General features: G+C 45.4%; 1 protein-coding gene across 1 annotated transcript in view; it reads right to left on the bottom strand.

Annotated features, from left to right (window-relative positions):
• LOC124595630 (discoidin domain-containing receptor tyrosine kinase B-like) overlaps positions 1 to 23,782 on the bottom strand; it is an 811,748-nt gene that overhangs the window by 75,386 nt on the left and 712,580 nt on the right. The window contains exons 8-9 of the mRNA XM_047134455.1: positions 11,506 to 11,645; positions 6,725 to 6,935 (exon numbers count right to left, since the gene is read on the bottom strand). Of these exons, the coding sequence (XP_046990411.1) occupies positions 6,725 to 6,935; positions 11,506 to 11,645 (351 nt within the window). The remainder of the gene's footprint in view (positions 1 to 6,724; positions 6,936 to 11,505; positions 11,646 to 23,782) is intronic.

The following is a 23,782-nucleotide window of genomic DNA, read 5'->3' as shown; positions in this document are numbered from 1 at the left end:
ATAATATTAGAAATCAATAAGAACGCTGCATGGGTATGTAAAACATGCAGTTGCCTCGTGTTATAATAAATGCAGCTGCTACATAATATGAATGAACTGAAAGCGTACAGCCGGCCGGAGTGGCCTAGCGGTTAAAAGCGCTACAGTCTGGAACCGCACGACCGCTACGGTCGCAGGTTCGAATCCTGCCTCGGGCATGGATGTCTGATGTCCTTAGGTTAGTTAGGTTTAAGTAGTTCTAAGTTCTAGGGGACTGATGACCTCAGATGTTAAGTCCCATAGTGCTCAGAGGCATTTGAACCATTTTTTGAAAGCGTACAAACAAGCAGTAGCTGCCTGCATATACTGATGAGAGCTGCGCCATACGTCACACTTCCTGCAGATAATTAGAAGCTAGCTGGGCGCGGCAGGAAGTGAAGCCCTGATAAACCGCAATGGCGGCACCGGAAACGGGTCTTTCCAGCGGATCGCGCTTAGTTAAAACTTAGTGCGATCCTCGCCAGGCGCCTCGTGCAGCGGCTAAGTCCCTTTCTAGGTCACCCGCCAAGATGGCGGCGCACACAGCCATATTTATTAAACACTACTACACATTGATCTTGCCAAAAGCCGGGAAGCGATTCTTCTTAGTGTTCTAGCTCTCAGGGGCACTCTGGGATGCTCTCTGGGGCACTCTGGGATGCTCTCTGGGACTGTTTTTGATGCTGTCTGTTGAGTCTCTAATTATAATAAGTAATTGGATGTCCTCTTGAAATTCTGTCCAATTGGCGCTTGATATCGTCAAAATCCCGATGTGGTGGCAGGGCTCTACTCAGAATGCCCCAAATGCTCTCAGTTTCAGAGAGATCTGGTGACCTTGCTGGCCAAAGTATGGTTTGGAAACATTGTAGACGAACAGTAGACACTCTCACCGTGTATGGGCGGGCATGTCTTGCTGAAATATAAGCCCAGTGTGGCTTGCCGTGAAGGGAAACAAAATGGAGTGTAGAATATCGTCGACATACCGCTGTGCTGATGGGTGCTGCGATTGACATCCAAAGTGGTCCTCCTATAAGAAGAAACGATATCCCAGGTCGTCGCTTACAGCTGTCAGCTGTCGGGCGGTATGGCGGGCGACAGTCGGTTTGGCATCCCACCGCTGTGCGGGGCTTCTCCGGACACGCCTCCGCTTGTCATCTGGGCTCAGTTCAAAGTGTGACTCATAACTGAAGACAGCTGTACTTTATTCAATGATATTACAGGTCAAAGACGTGTCTGAGACGCCCCGGACAGCAGTGGGATAATACCAACCAGAAATGGTGGTCTGGTGTGCCATTTCTTTTCGTAGCAGAACCCCTTTGAATGATGTTCGCGGCACCTTCACAGCACAGCGGTAACTCGATAATATTCTACGCCCCGTTTTATTGCCCTTCGTGGCCAGCCATCCTGGGCTTGCATTTAAGCAAGATAATGTCTGCCTGCACACGGCTAGAGTTTCAGCTACTTGTGCTCCTGCTTGCCAAACTCTACCTTCGCCAGCAAGACTCTGGATCTCTCCCCTATTGGAAACGTTTCGAGCAGTATCCGCATAGCCATCTCGTGATTTTGACAACGTAACGTATCAATCGGACAGAATTTGGCACGATATCTCTCAGGAGTACGTCCAACAACACTATCAGTCAGTGCTGAGGTGAATAACTGCTTGCATAAGGACCAGAGGTTTCGCAACCCGTTGTGGACTTTCTCAGTTTGTGAAGCTGTTTCTCTTGAATAAATCGTCCAATTTTTCAGAACTTATAATCATTCGTTTTGCTGTACATGTACATCACACCTACTGATTTCCGGTCCTTTCCTTTATTTTTTAAGAGCACCTGAAAGACTCAGTCAGGTTGCACAATGGTCAGACTAAGGACTCCCTTTTATAAAACGGTCAGATGGTGGCTTTGGAAAGGACACATCCTATTTCCTTCACCTGCCGAACATTTCTTCTCCAAGGGATTACAAACCTTAATCTTTTTACGTTTGTAAGCAGCATTTACAAAATGCCAATTTATGTCAATTGCTTGTCGTAGAAGCGTAGTGGGCATCTTTACTTTTTCTGTAGATGAAGGCTTTTCGTGAGTAAAAGTAAAACGCCAATAACTGATTACTATTTATGACACAGATGATTGTTTTGCATGAAGTAAGTGGTCCATACGTATTACCGACCGACATTGCTCACTTTCATTACGAACTCGTGGAACGAATTTGCAGTGTTACATTATCTGACAGTTGTTAGCCAGTAAGTCGTGAAAACTGTTGAATTACACTAAAGAGCTAAAGAAAATGGCACACCTACCTAATATCGACAGGGCCTCTGCAAGCACGCAGAAGTGCCGCGACACGACGTGGCATCGACTCGACTAATGTCTGAAGTAGTGCTGGAAGGAACTGACATCATGAATTCTACAGGGCTGTCCATAAATTCCTACGAGTACAAGGGGATGGAGACTCTCCTGAACAGCACGTAGCAAGCATCCTAGACATGCTCATTAATGTTCATGTCTGGGGAGTCTGGTGACCAGCGGAACTGTTTAAAATCAGAAGAGTGATCTTGGAGCCACTCTGTAGCAATTCTGGACGTGCGGGGTGTCTCATTGGTTCAAAATGGTTCAAATGGCTCTGAGCACTATGGGACTCAACTGCTGAGGTCATTAGTGCGCTAGAACTTAGAACTAGTTAAACCTAACTAACCTAAGGACATCACAAACATCCATGCCCGAGGCAGGATTCGAACCTGCGACCGTAGCGGTCTTGCGGTTCCAGACTGCAGCGCCTTTAACCGCACGGTCACTTCGGCCGGCTGGGGTGTCTCATTGTTCTGCTGGAATTGCCCAAGTCCGTCAGAATGCACAATGAACATGAATGGATGCTGGCGATCAAACAGGATGCTTACGTACGTATCACCTGTCAAAGTCGTATCTAAAAGTATCAAGGGTCCCATATAATTCCAACTGCACACGCCCCACACCATTAGATAGCCTCCACCAGGTTGAACAGTCCCCAGCTGACATGCAGGATCCATGAATTCATGAGTTTCTCTCCACACCCGTACAAGACCATCCGGTTAATACAATTTGAAACGAGGCTCGACCGAGCAAACAACATGTTTCCAATCATCAACAGTCCAATGTAGGTGTTGACGAACTTGAAGAGGCGGAATGCTTAGTATCTTGCAGTCATCAAGGGTACAGTAGTGGGCCTTCGGCTCCGAAAGCCCATATCGATGATGTTTCGTTGAATAGTTGGCACGCTGACACTTGTTGAGGCCCAGTATTGAAATCTGCAGCAATTTGCGGAAGGGTTGTACTCCCCTCACATTCAACGATTCTCTTCAGTCGTCGTCGGTCCCGCTCTTGCAGGATCATTTTCCGACCGCATCGATGTCGGGGATTTGATGTTTTACTGGATTCCTGACATTCACGATACACCCGTGAAATGGTTGTACTTGAAAATCCACACTTCATCGCTACCTCGGATATGCTGTGTTCCACCGCTCGTTCGCCAACTATAACACCACTTTCAAATTCACTTGAATCTTGATAGCCTGCCATTGTAACAGCAGTTACCAATCTAACAACTGCGCCAGACACTTGTTGTCTTATATAGGCGTTGCCAACTGCAGCGCCGTATCCTGTCTGTTCACGTATCTCTGCATTTGAATACGCGTGCCTATACGAGTTTCTTTGGCGCTTCAGTGTATCTTGCGTGATTATGTAAGATATAATACTCTCCATATCATTGCCACTGTGGAATTTATATGGGTGAGGTATAAGATTTGATGATCCCGATGATGTTCCGGAAGTGCAGCCGATCGTCGTTTCCTATCAAATACGTTATTTCATCCGTGCACCGGTCAAACATCTTCAGGGGAGTCACCGAAATCTGTCATCAGCTATCTACCTCGCACGCGCTGTTAGCCCACTGTGTGCGTTTCCCCGCATTCGTCATGGCCGCAAATGCGAAGCGGTCGCCTTGCAAATACAATTACGAGATATGCTTGAAAAGTACATGCCGCGATACTAAATCTTGCGAGGTGGTAAGCCGATCTTAATCTTCGACTGCTCACCTGATTACATCTTGCAGGTGTAAAACCGTAACGTAGTGAGTGGTAGTAAACGGCCCACGACTGCATTCCCAAAATATCACTAAGTATTCAGCACTCTGCGAAAATTTCAAGATTCATGGCCTCGTAAATATAGAGCACATCGTCTCTGTTTTGCCTTTCACTACCTAACACACTGTTTTAAGATAGTATCTTACTTTAATCGTTGGTATCTTGGATTGGATTTTAAAAATGAGTGCTAGTTCTGCATGGTTCGCAGGAGAGCTTCTGTAAAGATTGGAATGTAGGAGGCGAGATACTGGCAGAAGTAAAGCTGTGAGTACCGGGCGTGAGTCGTGCTTCGGTAACTCAGATGGTAGAGCACTTGCCCGCGAAAGGCAAAGGTCCCGAGTTCGAGTCTCGGTCGGACACACAGTTTTAATCTGCCAGGAAGTGGCTAAGCCATGTCTCCGCAATATCCTTTCTTTCAGGAGTGCTAGTTCTGCATGGTTCGCAGGAGAGCTTCTGTAAAGTTTGGAATGTAGGAGACGAGATACTGGCAGAAGTAAAGCTGTGAGTACCGGGCGTGAGTCGTGCTTCGGTAGCTCAGATGGTAGAGCACTTGCCCGCGAAAGGCAAAGGTCTCGAGTTCGAGTCTCGGTCGGACACACGGTTTTAATCTGCCAGGAAGTTTCATATCAGCGCACACTCCGCTGCAGGGTGAAAATCTCATTCTGATAACCTGAAATGCTTATTTTTCATCGTACTAAAGCGAACAGTTTTCGTAGAAAGAGCTCGGTGTGTGAGTTGGATGATAGGTGCGCCTTTTATGTTTCCGCAGATCGACGAAATGCAGAAAAAAACGGTGCGGCTTAAACAGAAAGGAGGGATAAAGGAAAATAAAACCAGTTGATGGAAAATTTGTGGTTAGTCCTGTGGGACCAAACTGCTGAGGTCATCGGTCCCTAAGCCTACACACTACTTAATCTAACTTAAACCAACTTACGCTAAGACAACACACTCACCCATGTCCCAAGGAGGACTCGAACCTCCGACGGGAGCAAAACAGTTGATGTTTTATTCTGGGTTCTGGCTGGGTTGCCGATTCCACTTAAGAGTTATCAGTGCATGTTTTGGGAGTGCAGCTGGGTGCCGTTCAGTTTCGCACACAATGTTTAATGTATCGTGTTACACTACGGCGTATTACACTACTTGCCATTGAAATTGCTACACCAAGAAGCAATGCAGATGATAAGCGGGTATTCATTGAACAAATTAATTATACTAGAACTGACACGTGATTATATTTTCACGCAACTTGGGTGCATAGATCCTGAGAAATCAGTACCCAGAACAACCATCTCTGGCTGTAATAGCGGCCTTGATACGCCTGGGCATTGAGTCAAACAGAGCTTGGATGGAGTGTACAGGTACAGGTGCCCATGCATCTTCAACACGATACCACAGTTCATCAAGAGTAGTGACTGGCGTATTGTGACGAGCCAGTTGCTCGGCCACCGTTGACCAGACGTTTTCAGTTGGTGAGAGATCTGGAGAATGTGCTGTCCAGGGCAGCAGTCGAACATTTCCTGTATCCAGAGAGGCCCGTACAGTACCTGCAGCATGCGGTCGTGCATTATCCTGCTGAAATGTAGGGTTTCGCAGGGTTCGAATGAAGGGTAGAGCCACGGGTCGTAACACATCTGAAATGTAACGTGCACTGTTCAAAATGCCGTCAGTGCGAACAAGAGGTGACCGAGACGTGTAACCAATGGCACCCCATACTATCATGCTGGGTGTTAAGCGAGTATGGCGTTGACAAATACACGCTTCCAATGTGCGTTTACCGCAATGTCGCCAAACATTGCTGTACACAGAACCAGGATTCATCCGAAAAAATTAATTTTGCCATTCGTGCACCCAGGTTCGTCGTTGAGTACACCATTGCGGGCGCTCCTGTCTGTGATGCAGCGTCAAGGGTAAACGCAGCCATTGTCTCCGAGCTGGTAGTCCATGCTGCTGCAAACGTCGTCGAACTGTTCGTGCCGATGGTTGTTGTCTTGCAAACGTCCCCATATGTTGACTCAGGGATCGAGACGTGGCTGCACGATCCGTTACAGCCATGCGGATAGGATGCCTGTCATCTCGACTGCTAGTGATACCAGGCCGTTGGGATCCAGCATGGAGTTTCGTATTACCCTCCTGAACCCACCGATTCCATATTCCGCTAACAGTCATTGGATCTCGACCAACGCGAGCAGCAATGTCGCGATACCATAAGTCGCAATCGCGATAGGCTAGAATCCGACTTTTATCGAAGTCGGAAACGTGATGGTACGCATTTCTCTTCCTTACACGAGGCATCACAACAACGTTTCACCAGGCAACGCCGGTCAACTGCTGTTTGTGTATGAGGAGTGGTTTGGAAACTTTCCTCATGTCAGCACGTTGTAGGCGTCGCCACGGCGCCATCCTTGTGTGAATGCTCTGGAAAGCTAATCATCTGCATATCACAGCATCTTCTTCCTGTCGGTTGAATTTCGATTCTGTAGCACGTCATCTTCGTGGTGTAGCATTTTTAATGGCCAGCAGTATATAAGGGCCAGAGGTAGAGGAAGGTCCTATTATGTCATAAGAGAGGTAATTATTGATAAATTAACTTACCCGAATCGAAAGAGATCTCGCTAAGGACAATCCACGAGGCGGCAAAGTAGAGCTGCAGACGCAGGAAGCGACCGACGCGATGGTGCAGCTTGACCGTGACGTCACGCGGGTGCTCCATGAGCAGGTCAGCCACGTACGAGAAGGCCACCGGCTCCGTGGACACATGCTGTTGTTCGGACACGCTCACGAACGCCTTCGCGTGCGAGAATACCTGAAAAGATCGTAAACATGAAGTTTTATAATCCACGAACCAGCAGGAAACATACTATTTTCATTTCATTTCTAGTGTTTTCGTACACATCTACATCCCTAGTTTGTAAGCCTCGGCACGGTGTATGGTCGAGGGTACTTCTTCGCTCCTTATTTCATTCACGGATGTTACGCCGAAAGGCTGACAGTCGGTCCTCTTCCGTACAGTCCCGAATTTCTCAAATTTTAACGTCGTGGTCATTATTAAAATATTTTTGGTTTCTGAAAACCTCCCCTCGTGCTAAACTGGAGTAGGTCACAAAATAGATGCAGTACACTATTATCTTTTCAAAATTCAGACTTGTGGTAAGTTCCTATGGGACCAAACTGCTGAGCTTACATACTGCTTAATCTAACTTAAACTAACTTACGCTAAGGACAACACACATACCCAAGCCCGAAGGAGGACTCGAACTTCCGACAGGAGGAGCCACGAGAAACGTGGCAAGGTGCCTCTGACCGCTCGGCTACCACGCGCGGTTATTATTATTATTTCTTTTTTCCCTTATTTTTCTTAGCGCAATACTAAAGCTATGAATGTGTACAATACAACTTAACAGTACCTGTACAGAAAAAAAGAATTAATTAAGATGAATGTGGAAAGAAAGTGACCTATACAAGACAAAACAAAAATAGTGTATTAACTTGCTTCCGTCGTTATAAATTGTAACGTTGCAGTAAGCCGTGTGTCAATGTCAGGCTCGGCTGAGGCGTGTGACGGGGGATGACAAGGCGCTAGGAGCTCGGTAGCATGTACATGGCCTTATGCCAAAATGTAGCGGTTCGCATGCATGCTCCATGTTTGGCGCCAAAATGAAGCGAGTTGGGGATCAATGACCGCTAGAGAGAGGAGGAAGAGCCGGTTCTTCTAGTAGGCGGGAACGTCATAGCTCTTCCAACTCGGCTTTATGTGTTCGATGGAGTAGCAAGGTCAGAGGTCAGGACGGCTGTGGTGAAACAGCTCGCAAGATGACTCTTTACCACTCCAAGCAGCAATAGGAGTCACATTTTTCTCTGGTGGTGCAGCACAGCATCGGTCCTCAGCGTCCATGTCCAACGGGCAAAGTCAGGTGTCGATCTCACGGTCCACGATGGCGAGAGGCGGGATCATAAAGCTGACAGTACCCGCTACCCTAGTAATGCAATGGCTGTGCATGGTGGGCGCATCTTGGTGGCACTGCAGCAGATGCGGCTGCTGTATGTTACTGTTAGGTTGCTGGTAAGGTGACCGTGCTCCGTCCAGATGAGGCGACTGACAGGGGTTGGCGGGCGCTCGCAACTCAGTGACTAGGAGCGCATCGGTTGGACCCTTGGCAGCGGCAGCCTGCAGCAGGAAGAACACTGGTGGGTTCGCGATGACAGACAACACACAGCGGACGCCGATTCAAAGCCCGGCTTTCTCGGCATGTTCAGCCTGTCCGGGCGGGCAGCTTTTATACGCGTGTGGACAGGTCTTTTCCCAGTTGAAGTCACATACGCGGCCCCCAGAAACCCGTCAAAATGGCTTGAAAAGACAGTTATTGCACCGGCTGCGGAATTGTAGTTGCAGAGCTACTGGTATGGCTTAATTTATCAGCCAGAGAATGTTGGCGAGTTTTCGGATTGCGGCATCAACCTCCCAGCAATGAATCCCATGACGGGAACCTGCCATAGGCGCGCCGGTATCAGCGTTTCTCTTTCGTGTGACTGTGCTGCGTCCTTGCTAGCAAAAAAAATGGCTCTGAGCACTATGGGACTTAACTGCTGTGGTCATCAGTCCCCTAGAACTTAGAACTACTTAAACCTAACTAACCTAAGGACATCACACACATCCATGCCCGAGGCAGGCGGTTTCAGACTGTAGCGCCTAGAACCGCACGGCCACTCCGGCCGGCCCTTGCTAGCAGCTGTCTCACATTAGGGACAGTCTGCATTGCATCAGATCAACTGTCTGAGGTCTACGTGGCTGGAGAGCGTCGCCTGGCGTCGGTAGATCCCAATGGCTCATGTCTGGCAAGCCCTCAGTTCGTACCTAGGACCAGGAGGAGATGGCGAAATCTCTGCCACACGGTCACGTGGAAATAGCAGTGGAGCAAAAGTGGCGAGATGACGAAAGTCGCCTGGCAACAGTTGGTGGTTAGCAAGCCCACTGCAGTGATGACAGTTCCAACGAGAGAGCGTTGATGATTCCCATGACGGAGATCGACACATGGTGGAGTCTGCTCTGTAGCGTGGCCAAACCGATGACCTGCTCTGATGGCCCTCTCTCTTTCGCTCTCTCACTCTCTTTCTCCTTTTCAGTCACCAGTCTTCCGACTGGTTTGATGTGGCCCGCCACGAATTCCTCCCCGGCACTAACATTTTCATTCGTGAAAAGCCTTTTCACCCAACGTCCTCAACTATTTGCTGTATCTATTCCAACGTTAGCCTTCCTACATCCTTTGCCCTCTACAGCTCCCTCTAGTAACATGGAAGCTAATCACTGATGTCCTACAAACCAGTCTCTTCCTTTTGTCGGTGTTTACCATATGCACTGTCCTTCGTACAATCCGCGGAGAACCTCATCCTTCCTTATCTCATCAGTCCAACTGATTTTCGACTTCCCTCTGTAGCATCACATCTCACACACTTCGATACTCTTCTGTTCCAGTTTTCATTCTGAAATTCAGACTCTGTTAGATGATGATCAGTTTGGCTTCAGGAAAGGTAAAGGCAGTCTACAGTGGAGTGTGCGCCGATACGTAACTTCCTGTGAGATTAAAACTGTGTACCGGCCACAGACTCCAACCAGGGACCGTTGCCCTTCGCAGGCAGGTGCTCTGCCGATTGAGCTACCAAAGCACGGCTTACAAGCCATCCTTGCAGCACTACTTACGCAGTACCTCGTTTCTTAACTTTCAAACTTGCCGCGTATTATAATACGTTGACTGTAGTATTGTTCAGTAATTCAAATGTGTCGATTTTTGATAATTAACGACTGCCTTAACCCTGAAGTCGTTCATGTCACCTAGTTTAAACTTGGAGAATGCATGTGAACATTACATGCAGAGTCACACAATTCTGATGTTCTGTTTCCTACTGCATGTAAGCGTGTGATGTCGTGTCAGGCAGACATGCAAAATTACTGCCTAAATTAAGACATTAATATTTAATATTTAGCGTAATGTGTAATGATATTTAACTTCTTTCGCTTGAAGTGGAAAACAAATCTTAAAGCACTCAAATTTACAGTCTCTGTTCTTGTTAATTCTGTGATTTGTCTCCTGAACAAGCTCCAAAGCAGAAATATGTACCTGCAAAAATATCTTTCTCATTCGTTGTTTTTAACTACATGTGCCATTAGCGTAAAAAGCGCAAGGGAGGTCTATAATTGGTGCATTATGCATAGAATACTTCTAAACAGGCTTACTAGCACATATTCCCCGATTCTTTCTTATGTTTTTGCTTCACTGCCAGAGGTAAAACAGCAGGATTAGCACTCGGCTCTCGTCCGTTCGCACGTGCAGCCGCAGTTGGGCAGAAACATCACTGCCGTGCATTAGCGGTGTGGCCATTCACTGAAGATGACTCAATGAGTGTGACTGCAAAGGAGTTTCCAGGAAGGAACTCAAAGATGTGCAAGGGAACTTTGTATATAAAACTAGATAGTTTTATTATTTTACAATTCCTGGTTTACATGTGTTGGGGTGAAATTATTTGTTATAACAGCAAAAGCAATAATTCTATCGGCCTCTTACACATCTTATGAACACCACATTTTTAAAATTATACCGTTCTTTTCAAGTTTCTATGCGAAAACAAATTTGGTCTACTTTCGTAAATGGTTCTCCCTCGTCGCACAGATAGACAGCAAAGAACGCGCAATGCATCATTTTGCCAAATATGGGGAGGTGATGTACAACGGTTTTTTGCGCAGTCTTCACGGAATGTGATTTCTTTTTTGCTCTACGAAATCAGAGTAATTTTTGAAACTTTTTGATCTAGCTCTTTACCTGACGGACATCTCAGGTTGCAGAAACGGAGTGTATTTGGGGGAGGGGGGGGGGGGGGGGGGGGGGGGACTGAGTTAAATACTGCACGATGGCAAAACCTCTTCATCTTGAAAAACGTCGTCGTAAGACCATGAATTTGTTTGTCGTATATTCTGCCGCGTACTCATCCACTGGTTTTTGAATTCTTCGTCCAAAATTTATCTTGTCTTTTCCATTCATGCCTCTCATGAAAATATTGATAGATACAATATATTGAGCATTACTTCACTTTATCCGGGAATAAGTAATGGAAAAACTGAAAGGAAATTAAAAGCTTCCACATACGAATTCACCTCCAAAACTCTCAGATTCCCGTTCTGAACACTTTTCGTTTCACCAACCGCTGCCTGGAAACTAATGATAAACGGTCACTGCCTCGCCCGACACTGACCAGAAACACTTTCCTCCCCAAAACACTTCACCACCGGCACTTCTGTCACTTTCGTGTCCGGCCAAGTCTTGTATATACCGTAAATTTGTAGGAAATGGATCGGCTTGTGTCTCGCCTCGCTTCCTCCTCACCTGCACGTCCTTGCTGAACTGGTTGTTGGCGTGTAGGTGCACCGCCGAGAAGTTTCTCACGTGGTCGAACTCAAACAGCATCTCCACGGGACTGCCCTCCATGCCAGGCGTGTCGTTGCGCCAGCCCACCCACTCGTGTTCTGCAGCAGAAAAAATGTTCATTTTTGAAAGAGATGTAGGGTCACTCGGGGTTAAGTGCCTTATTTCGATTTTAAGACGCATTTAGATTGAAATCGCACATAATATGTTTCTGGAAAACTATATTGTACATCAACGATTTCATCTACATCCGAAATGAAAGAAAATAATTATAGATACGCAGAAAATACACATAACAATAAAATCTGTGGTCTTAGTGTTTTACTCACGTCACATCCAATTTATAGGGTAAAGAGAGCAAGAAGACATCCTGCTTGCGTAGAACTAGGTGCTAAACACACTGAGCACAAACGATTTTTTTTTTCTCGGACACAGTGCTCAGGGTACTATGCGTTGCATATTGTGAACAAAATCAACTGCAAATTCCTTCGTTCAGAGCTGTCTTTATCTTGAAAATGCATAGGAGAAACAGTTATTTTCTGAAGCCGATGTAACGTATTTTTTTGAAAAGCTGACAATGTTTCTTCCACCTGCCTCTTAATGTCACCCCAGTGCTCAGTCCTCTGATCGGGTTAGTGGACAGCACGACTCTTGTTGCAGTTTTCAGCATCCATAAACGGCTGCTGATGTTCGCCATTGAATGTTCCCTATGCTGTATCAGAAATTAACGTTTCTTCGGTAAAATTTCCGTACCACTGAAACCTCCCTCTGTGTTTGCGACTGTAGCTGATTTTCCTCTGGTTTCTTTCAAGACAGAAGCAAAAAGCTTTGTCGTTAACATGTGGTGTGAGCTGTTAAAGACCGATTGTCTGCGCAATTTCAAACAGAAGATGTCCAAAGGCTTGAAAAACTCCTAGTCCAAATGGTGGAATGCATGTATTGTATGAGAAGGGAGGCGTAAAGCCACAGTGTCATCTTCCACGCAGAATTCTAGAAGACTGACCGCTATTGTGTGGTTAATGAAAGCGTCCATCAAGAGCACTACAGGTATCGCTGGCTTGACTTTCGAAAAATGATTTACTCATGCACAAAAAGCTTCATCTCGAAGGTGGCCTGATTCTGTTGAATGGATAGTGGATGTTGTCGACATTCGATTGCAAATAGCAGTTTTACTTTTGACTCCTTCCAGTACAATGAATGGAAGAATGAGCATCACTTCAGCATTGCAGCAGGCAAGTTTTGTCCTTTAGTGCAATGAAATGACTTGACGATGTTTATTGAGAGCAAGACTAATCTCTCGTCTTTGTTCAACAGGCTGAGCAATACTGATTCCAACACTTCCTTGTCAACAAAGAGAAGTAATTAGGTATTGCTAAAGACAACTCCATCTGTCACCTCATAAATTCCCAGAACTAGTCGGACACAGATACTTTATCTTCCTTGTTAAAATGATGTTGAAATTTCAGATTTTTTGTATAACTGAAGGCTGTTTTGCCAATACCTATGGTGAAGCAGGCAGCATCGTAGTGGTTCATAAGGCACTGCGAATTGAATGCTTTCAGCACGTACGGTTACGCCGTTTCTTACACTTCCACTTAAATAGGGCGCTATTGCACTTGTTCACTCTTGCATGACAGAACTACAAAAAATAGTTCACATATAAGCAGACACAAGTGAAGTTGCTTACAGTCTGCATTTTTGTGCTTCTTGCTCACATAATACTATAACCTCTACTCAAAGAATTCCATTTTATAAAGGCTTACAAACTGTGCGGTTGTGTGTGTGTGTGTGTGTGTGTGTGTGTGTGTGTGTGTGTGTGTGTATCAGTTAAATCCGTTTATAAAAGAAATTTCATTTCATGTAATCTAACCAAAACATGCGTAATGGAAGTACTGGTTGTCTCAGCTTACTCACCTAGAGAGAACACACTCTTTCCTTGAAATACAGGGACGAAGCAGCTTGCTACTATGGTCGTTTGTACTGTCAGGCATCTTCTACATCTACATCTACATTGATACTCCGCAAGCCACCCAACGGTGTGTGGCGGAGGGCACTTTACGTGCCACTGTCATTACCTCCCTTTCCTGTTCCAGTCGCGTATGGTTCGCGGGAAGAACGACTGTCTAAAAGCCTCCGTGCGCGCTCTAATCTTTCTAATTTTACATTCGTGATCTCCTCGGGAAGTATAAGTAGGGGGAAGCAATATATTCGATACCTCATCCAGAAACGCACCCTCTCGAAACCTGGCGAGCAAGCTACACCGCGATGCAGAGCGCCTCTCTTGCAGAGTCTGCCACTTGAGTTTATTAAACATCTCCGTAACGCTATCACGGTTACCAAATAACCCAGTGACGAAACGCGCCGCTCTTCTTTGGATCTTCTCTATCTCCTCCGTCAACCCGACCTGGTAACGCCAAGGCCAAGGCCAAGTTCCTATTGTCATTTCTCATTATCTGAACAGCAGTTTACTCATATTCCTCCATTCCTCACCTTGCCCCGCGTTACTGTCTACGTCTCTCCATCCGGATGAGAGTTGTAAGTAATAAGTGCTAGAAACTGACCTACACAGCTCCCAACTGGATTTCATATATTACTGACGTGTTTTCGAAGAACGAAGATTTTCTATCTCTACCTCAAACTCCAATATTCACTAAAAGCCTTTTCCTGGCGGTACATCAGTGATTACAAAATCAGGTTTTGCCGGTAGACAGCTACAAATGCTGTTTATTTTGCCTGGTATTCGATATAACGTAGGGAACGACTCATACCCACTGAGAGAGGATCGACCGGTCCAGGCTTGTCAACAGCGGATCGACGGGGGCCGACATATAGACAAACAAAGAGGAAACGGATAACTGGAGGCGGTACTATAAACAAACAATCCCAACGAGTCATCTTGAAACAGCAAATATGAGACGCAGCGAAATCTGAGACCAAGAACCAGAGGTTTGTTACGACAACGATACGACAGCTAAATGAATACACCAGTGAGTGCTGTTTCGCTGCGTGGTGAGAATTACAGTGTGGCCACGCGCTGTAATTCGCCGGCGAGATGGGTTTGCTGCTGCGCACGACGACGGCGGTGCTACACAGCTGTCGCGGAAGTACCTGCTTCACCACTACAGAAACCATCACTGAGATGGTTTACCTCAAGGAAGACAAATTAAAAATAAAATCAATGAGGTCAACAGCAAACACTTTAATAACTGAAACAGAATCGCAAGCAGATAAAAATTAATAAAAAACAGCATATGTTAAGCACGGTAGGTGTGAAGAACCCAAGAAGTTAGGATTCGTTCTGGCAGTGTACCGCCCAGGCGGCGAGACAGCGGTACTGGTTAAGGGCAGAAGGTGCTTCCGCCCCTTGGAACTTCCGCAGACTCAGATTATCGAGGCTGCCGGTGTAGAAATCACGATTGGTCAAAACCATAGGCAAATTATTTCGGCCTACCATCTCCCCACTTCACGTGTCACTGCACAAGACCTTCAGGCACTGCTTAAGGTTGGCAATCGTGTATTGGTGGGAGGAGACCTAACTTCGAAACACAGAGCCCGGGGCTGCCGTGCCGAGAATGCAAGTGGCAGGACTCTGCCGGGGTTCATCGAGGGGCGGACCACCCTTAGTGTCATCGCCTGAGACGAGCCCTCGCATATTCCTGGCAATGCGAACAGAAATTCTAATCTATTAGATATTTTTGTCGCGAAAAACTGGGATCTCGATGAGACTGCGACAGTGGGCTACGAGCTGGACTCCACAGTTCTGTCGTGCTGGATCTCACCAATGTCGAAGACGATGCCGGGAGAATGGCAAACACACAAGTAATCAAAAACTGGGACAGATATACCTACCTGGTGGGAGAGCACATGGAGGAAATGCCCCCGCTTCAGACGGAAGGGCATGTGGACAAAGCCTTTGAGAAATTCACTGGTATCCTCCACGCCTGTGCTCGTGCAACTAGCGTCAGGATAACCACTGATCCTGCCGCCAGGGACCTGCCCCCTGAAACCTGGGACCTAACAGTCGCCAAACACAGGTGCCAACGCTGCCGTGATCCAGCCGATCGCCGCCTGCTGCAGGGACTACAGGACCAGGTGAGACAAAGATTACAAGAACACAGGAGCCGCTGCCGGGAGGAGAAACTAACATCCGCCGAAGCAGACATATCCAGACGCTAAATCTGGAAAATAGCCCTGCAGCGGAAAGATCCCACCAGAGGAAACAATCCACTCCACTGCGAGAAAGGTCTTGCATACGAAGAGAAAAAAAAGGCGGAAAAAATGGCAAAATCATTGGAGTCACAGTTTCGAACTCACGCTATCCACGATGATGTGAGCTATAGGCAGGAGAGAATAGTTATCGGATCACGACTCAGATAAGAAATACGCTGCCAATGACAGAATTCGTGCCCGTTAACGAGCTGACAATATGTGTACTCATCAAGCGACAGGGTAACCACAAAGCTCCTGGCCCCGACCGCGTCCAAACCCCAGTCCTAAAACACCTTCCCCTCCCGCAATATCCTACCTAGCAAGCGTTAATAATGCCTGCTGGAAACTCACATATTTCGACTCAGCGTGGAAAACTGCAAAGATCATCACCCTACCCAAACCCAATAAAAGCCGGCTCCTTTCCGAAAGCTACATGCCTACTTCTCTCCTAACTGGCCTGAGTAAAGTCCTGGAATTAATAATCCTTTCACCCATCTATCAGATCCTGGCAGAAAACAATATCATTCTGTCCGAGCAGTTTGGATTCCGCGCTGAACATTCCACTATCCAACAATCCCTTCGCTTTGTAGAACACATTTGTCCGGCCAGGGCAAGGAGAGTAGCAACGGCAGCAGAGTTCCTAGACGAAGGAAAAGCATTTGACCGCATCTGGCACGATGCCAGATAGGGTGCCCATTTTACATAACCTGAATCTCTGACCCCTTCCTTAGAGGACGTCAGCTGTTCGTAAGGAACGCAGACGAATCCAGCCAGACAGGACGGATTATGGCAGGAGTCCGCAAGGTTCGGTTTAAGGTCCTGTCCCCTAAACCATATATACGAAAGACATCCCTAGTCAGATTAGCGGACAGATTGCTATGTACAGAAGCAGTCGCAGCCTCTTCCTTATACATCGCCAATTCCAGCATTATGTCGATGAAATTACGCAGAGGTGCAACAACTGGAAAATAAATATCAACCCTACAAAGTGCCAGGCGATCTATTCCACCCCTAAAATCAAACTTCCCGATCGTCAACTCACCATTGACGGCAGAGAGCTAACTTGGAGAAGTTCAATCATTTACCTGGGGGTCGAAATAGATCGGCGCCTAACATGGAACAGGCACCTCACTACCGCAGCAAACAAGGGATGAGCCTTCTTCTGTAGGCTACATCCACTGTTGAAAGGTGATGGTTTAGCCATCCAGTGCAAAGTCTTCCTCTGGCGCCAGCTCTTACTTCTAGTCATTCTGTATGGCACGGAGGTATGGTCTATGGCGTCAGACATAACACTATCCCGACTGCAACGTCTGCAGAGCAAAGTTTTCCGTGTCATCTCAGGCACTGGCAGATACGTCTCCAACACACACATTCGAGACTTTTTAGGCCGACGCACCATTTACACACTTATTCAAGAAAAATCCACAAAATTTTACGAAACAACACAAATTTCGCCCCACTTCCTCATACAAAATTTAGGAAACGAACGACCATAAGCTTCCCACGAACACCCTAAATTAACCCTTACACGCCTCCTTAGAAGCCAATAACACATACATAAATCGCCGAACTCAAGCTTCCACACAGGAAACACGCATACAACCCCAATCCCTCAACTTCCCGTAAACCACTAGCGCATTCCTAAGGCATACGGGAACAGTCCAGTGGTATTTCGTACACAACCAGAACACCCATAGCCTCGTCGTCCTCTGGCAGTGCACCATGGCTTAACATATTTAACAGACCAGGAATTCTTAGAAGATCTATACGAAATAGATCCGAGTGAACACATTACCAAAGAAATATTCGATAACGAGATTAAAATAAAATTTAAAACAGGACCAATGAGCAAAAGGACAGTAAACAAGATTTCAGAAGCGTCACAAAGAGAACAACTACTGCCACTTTAAAAATAAAGAGTTTTTATTCAGTTTGGATCTTTGTGTATCAACGACTTTGTTGCTGTACAGAAATGTTTTAACAATTGGAGCTTCAGTCCCCCACCGAAGCGTTGGGACAAAGACCCGATATGTGCAAAACTGGATACAAAATGTCTGAATGCAGGGAAGAGAATCCTCTAGGTTGTATAGGATACAAAGAAACCCACCCTCCTAACACACCCACAGAATAGACGTAACTAATAACGCAAATAGGCAAAGGTATAAGTCGCCGTCTACTAGAATGAGAGGTCGGTGGCAAGTCGTTGCCTTGCGGCAACATATGGGGTTATTACAAGCCCCAAATGCAGATATAATACAGATATTTATTCTAATGTAATGCCTCATTTCTTGGAGATAATAGAATATAGACACTTCAGCATTACCGGCTATGTAGACGATATGTGCAGGGAGCAATTGAATACGAAGTGGACCAGTACCTGAAACACCACATGTTTGATTGGGCCATCTTCAAGGTCTCCTTTTACGAGGTGACGAACTGGAATACAAAATACAAAGACACAGTATAGAGAAATGTAACGACATTCTTGAACATTCTGAGGAAGACGAAGTCACAGAGCTATACAGAAATGAAACACCGCAGCCAAACACAAACAAAGACAATTGCACGCTACCTGCACAACAAGTAGAATAAGATAGATCAAAATGTAGACTCTACATTACCTATATCATCAGTCCCTTTTGTCTACGAAAAAGTAGCACATACAGTCACTATGAAAATCAAAATAGTAGAGTAGCTGAATAGATAGACACGTTCTGCACCAGCACAACACCAGGCACAACCACCCAAGAAACGAATATAGAACAGTCAGCTTCCAAGAACAACAGGTTCCCTGTTGAGATCAAAAACAACAAGTCTAGCAAGGAAAATGCTCAGCGGAGACACATCAAACTCCACACTACCAGAAAAAATAAAGCGGGGAAAAACATGCCACACTACAAAATCACTACACGGACACTCAAGAACACAAATCAGACGCAACTGAGGATTACCAAGCGAAATACCATGAATCACGTAAAATATGAAAACTTAGAAGCTATCCTGCGACTTAGCAGACTAGAAATGAAGCATATATTTTAAACAGCTCAGGGATAAAATCTGCTTCCCAACTAAAGAGGAAATTGACCGGATGATCTTAAGGATTGGGGACAGAAACAACCGATGTCGACAGAACTGGCAACATTTAGGAAGGAATCACGGGTCAAAAGAAAGTACTACCAATATGCAAAGATAGTTCCTGAAAGACAGTTTAGACTCGACCTGTATGGTGACGCTAGACATAAATACCAAAAACAGCTGAAGATAACAAGGCAAGACTACTGGACCAATTTCGTAAATAAACATTTACAAAACTGCACCTGGGGACAACCATTCCACACAGAAACAGAATGAGTTAAGAAATCCACAGTTCTATTGACACTAAAACAAGCTGCCGGCAATGACCAAAGGAGAGAAGCATACCAAAACATCTCCTGAACAGGCTCCTCCCAGATGAGGACCCCATACAAGACGAGCGACACCACACTAACCTATGAGACAGGATGAGGCGCGCACACATGTCAGTGACAGCGTAGTGATATCATTCACGCAACAAGAGGTCGCAACGGCAATCAGCAGGCTTAAAACCCGAAAAGAACCTGACCCAGACAAAATATGTTCAGAAAAAAACAAACAGTAATACAAATCACCCCTTTCCTTACAAAAATGTTCAACGAGGCACTACTAACATGCAAAATTCCAAGACTCTGGAAAACCGCTAATGCAATAATAATCAGGAAATCAAAAGACAAATAGTCAGTAGAACCCCAAATTTTCCGACCGACTTGCCTCTTGAACTCTCTCGCCAAGGTACAGGTGTGACCGCCTTTAATCGCACAGCCGCCTCTTCAGCCTAACATCCGATCAGTTCGGCCTCAGATAAAGTAGATCAATAAAAGACGCCTTCAACCAAGCACTAACAGTAACAAACAGCATCAGTCGTCACGTACGTGGCCGTCATACTAAACGACTTGGCTGAGCATTTGACAATCTGCGCTGGCCGTCCCTCTTTGCCAATTTAAGTGACATGCAGCTATCAGCTTCCTTCTACAATGGCCTCCTCGAATACGGTTCTTAAGAGAATAAGAATGAGCTGTCCACAGGGCTCGATCTGCGAACCAATGTATTGGGATATCGTAATCGAGCCCTTGCTGAACATCCTGGACGGTGGCGACCAGGTAAGAGGTGTGCCTGCGTAAGCAGATGACCTGCTCGTAGTGGTGTCAGCCAACTCTAGAGCAGCACTGGAATCAAAAGGCACGTAACCGCTTCAGAAAATGAACAATTGATGCAAAGAAAATAAACTAAAAGTAGCTCTCAACAAAACTGCATATTTACTGCTCAGAGGGACACTACAGAAGAAATCAGTTCCAAAATTAAACAGTATTAGCATGCAGACGAAGCAGACCACACGCTATTTAGCACCTCATCTTGACGAAAAACAAACTTTCAGCGGAGATATCAAACTGACAACTGACAAAGCCTCCAAAATTATGCACAAACTAGCAAGACAACACAATGCAGTACAAACTATCTATTAAGACGATAAGGACCGACAACATTGTGATAATTGAATACATAATATACTTCGCCGCATAGTGCTTGGGCTCACAGATTGAACATACAGACTAAGAAGACAACAGCAAGACGAGGTCAACACAGAGTACCCCTGGGAATGAGCGGAGTCTACAACACCAAGTCACCAGAAGCACTTTGCATTCTGGTGGGGACTTGCTCCATAGTCATAACAGCACGTGATCGAGCTGCACTTTACTGGATTACGAGGGGCAGGCTCGATAAGGCCACCGAGATTACAGAGCCAACATTATAAACAAAACACATATGAGACAATGGCGCAATCAAACATGGTAGAGGAAGTGGGAGGCACCCGATAAGGGTCACCGAATACACTCTTTCTTCCTTGACGTGCGCGAAAGACTGCTACTAAAACATGACGACCTAAGCCGGTGGATGGTCCATTTTCACGGGCCGTACCTGGTACATTTAAACTACCTGGGAATAACTAACAACGAATTATGCATCTACGGAGATACTGGAAAACGACAACGTGTCATACTACAAAGCACAGCGCTAGCACGTGTGATACGGATCCAGAAGGATAATAACAACGCCAGAATAATACGCAATCCCAAAGAGTGGAACACAATCAATAGCGCAGCCGATATTGTGTCGAACACACTCCACGAGGAATACAAGGGCCAAACCCTATGGAAGGAGACGTAGACAAGAACAAACAACACAACAAAGCACATGGGAGGACACAAAATACAACCACAGACACCGAAACCGGGATAGGAACCAACAAAGTGGACATGATTCAGAAGGGATCAACACGTGAGGGACCCAAACCAACACATGACACTGCATGCCATAACACAGCCACAAACAATACAACAAGCAATAATAATCATAAAAAAAATAAAGCACCGACAGAAGCAGTGACTGTAATAATAAGGTAAAGTCGCTTGGGAGGGAAGGCTCATAGAACTTCTTTTCCGATGCTCCTACTCCCCAACGACACTCTGTATACTGAAACTTCCTGGCAGATTAAAACTGTGTGAAGGACCGAGACCCGAACTCGGGACCTTTGCCTTTCACGGGCAAGTGCTTTACCATCTGAGCTACCCAAGCATGACTCACGATCCATCCTCACAGCTCTAATTCCCCCAATACCTCGTCTCCTTGGGTAGCTCAGATGGTAGAGCACTTGCCCGTGAAAGGCAAAGGTCCCGAGTTCCAGTCTCGGTCCGGTAACACTTTTAATCTTCCAGGAAGTTCCATATCAGAGCACACTCCGCTGCAGAGTGATAATTTCTTTCTCAAAACTCTATATATTGTTTACAGTATACTGTATAAAAGCAGTAATCTATTATGCGTCTTATTATTCGTAGGCTGAAGTATATTCCCTTCTTTATGTAAAGCTACAATAAATTTCTTTTATATATCTAATGTATTTCCTGTATAAACCATGTACAAAACTAACAATATGATGTATTATGTTATTTAAGGAATACTGCACCGAAGTACCAATTACCCATTCTATTTCTACTAATAAACTTACAGCCATAAGTTTATTCTTCATGTAAAGTTAAAACTCATGTATTCCATGTGTCAAATGCTCAGTCAGTATGTAATCTGTATGACACCAGGTGTGTGTGTGTCTAGGGTATGACACAGAATATACCACAACTACCAACAGTAAGACAATCAAACAACTACTGAATACAATGTAGTATCCTGACATGCAACACTCCAAGTAATATATCAATACACACAAACATAACAAACCTACCTAAACACGCACCATTTCAAATGAGAACAGATCGAGGTTCTACCGAGAACGTATCACCTGAAGTAGGTTTGAATAGGCTACTATCAACCAACAAGCTACTTAAACTGTATTACATAACCAAATGCACTGTATCGATTCCCTCTACATATTAGAATTTATTTTTGCCATACTTACTGTACTACATTTTTATTTATTCGTCTTCTGTCTTCTCCTGGCCAGCTGATCCTTCCCCCTCTGAGACTACTTGCTCCCACCTCATCTTCTCACCCCTTCTATCTCTTCCTCCGCCCCCACCCTCTCTCTCTCTCTCTCTCTCTCTCTCTCTCTCTCTCTCTCTCTCTCTCTCTCTCTCTCTGTCCATTCTGTCCATCTCCTCTTCCCTTTCTCTGTCCATTTCCACCTCCTCATATCTATGTCCATCTCCTCCTGTTCCCTTTTCTGTCCATTTCTCCCTCTATCTGTCACTCTCGTCCTACCCATATCATTGTTCATGCCCTCTCTTTCTGTCCTGCCTCTTCCTCCTCCTTCTCTCTCCATGTTATAAACCCCAACTAAATAGGAAATTGATAGTTTTTAGCCACACAGTATATATTTCAGGAAGTAATAGTAGGTGTTTCTGAAAACGATCCATGGGAATGGGAACAGTTTTTAGCCCACACACATTCTAAAATACGCCCTTGTCACATATATGTCACATGTACTTAATATATTTCACACACATTTATATACTTGTTTCAACTGTGTCTAGCGAATTTCCCCATGCACTTTCGTTTACAAGCAGCTCGACTTGTAAGTTCATCTTTCTGCAGATGGTTGCGGGACCTCTGCTGTCCACTGTGAAATGTCGAATCAGGACATCTTCAACCGTCTAAACTTTCAGTTGTTATCTTATTTCAGTAACCAGTTTCAGCGCTACCTCAATCGATCTTCAGCCACCTGACCGAAAACTAGTAAGAATCCCACATCTGCTCCGGTCAAAATAGGGGCCAGCTTCCAATGACTGGTACCTGCAGATTTTTGGCGCAGTGATCTCTTCGATTATCTCTTGGTGAGAGTCTTTGGCTTCAATACGGCTTAATGTAGTGCTGAAACTGGTTACTCAAATAAAATAACAACTGTAAATTTAGACGGCTGCACGTGGTTTGATTCGACATTTCAATGCTTATGATATCATATATCGTGAACTATATGTCGTACAGACATATAATTTTGTCGTTACATCGAGCAGCAAATGTCGATACTATTTGCGAAGTGTGTTGCGAATAGAATTGGGAGTAAAGTGTAATAAATTTAAACGTCTTGCACGATACGGCATGCTTTCACGCATCTCACTGTTTATGACGTCGTATCTGGTGAACTATGAGCAGTACAATGGTAAAATTTTGCAGGTGCATGTGACTACTGTCTGCAGAATGTGCCACGAATACATTCAGTTGTACAGAATTAATTCACTGAAATGAAATTCCTGCTTTTCTGCAAGCACAATGAAATGGAGTATATGATAAACTTTTTTTCTTTCATCATTTTGTGGGAGTTGTCAACGAGAAATTATGTGTAATATTTGCTGTAAGTCACTAAGTGCTCTCATTCTCAAATACTGTACGGATACGTTCTGGGTATTCGCACATAGTGGGAAACAGTTCTTTTTCACCCTCTTTGATAGGCAAATGGATCTTTTCCCCTCACAGCGATTCTTCTTTCCAGAATGTAAGTGATACA

This window comes from Schistocerca americana, chromosome 1 (assembly GCF_021461395.2).
Source record: "Schistocerca americana isolate TAMUIC-IGC-003095 chromosome 1, iqSchAmer2.1, whole genome shotgun sequence".
Lineage (NCBI taxonomy): Eukaryota > Metazoa > Arthropoda > Insecta > Orthoptera > Acrididae > Schistocerca > Schistocerca americana.
Note: the sequence above shows the minus strand (reverse complement) of the source record. Positions and strands in the feature narration are given on the sequence as shown.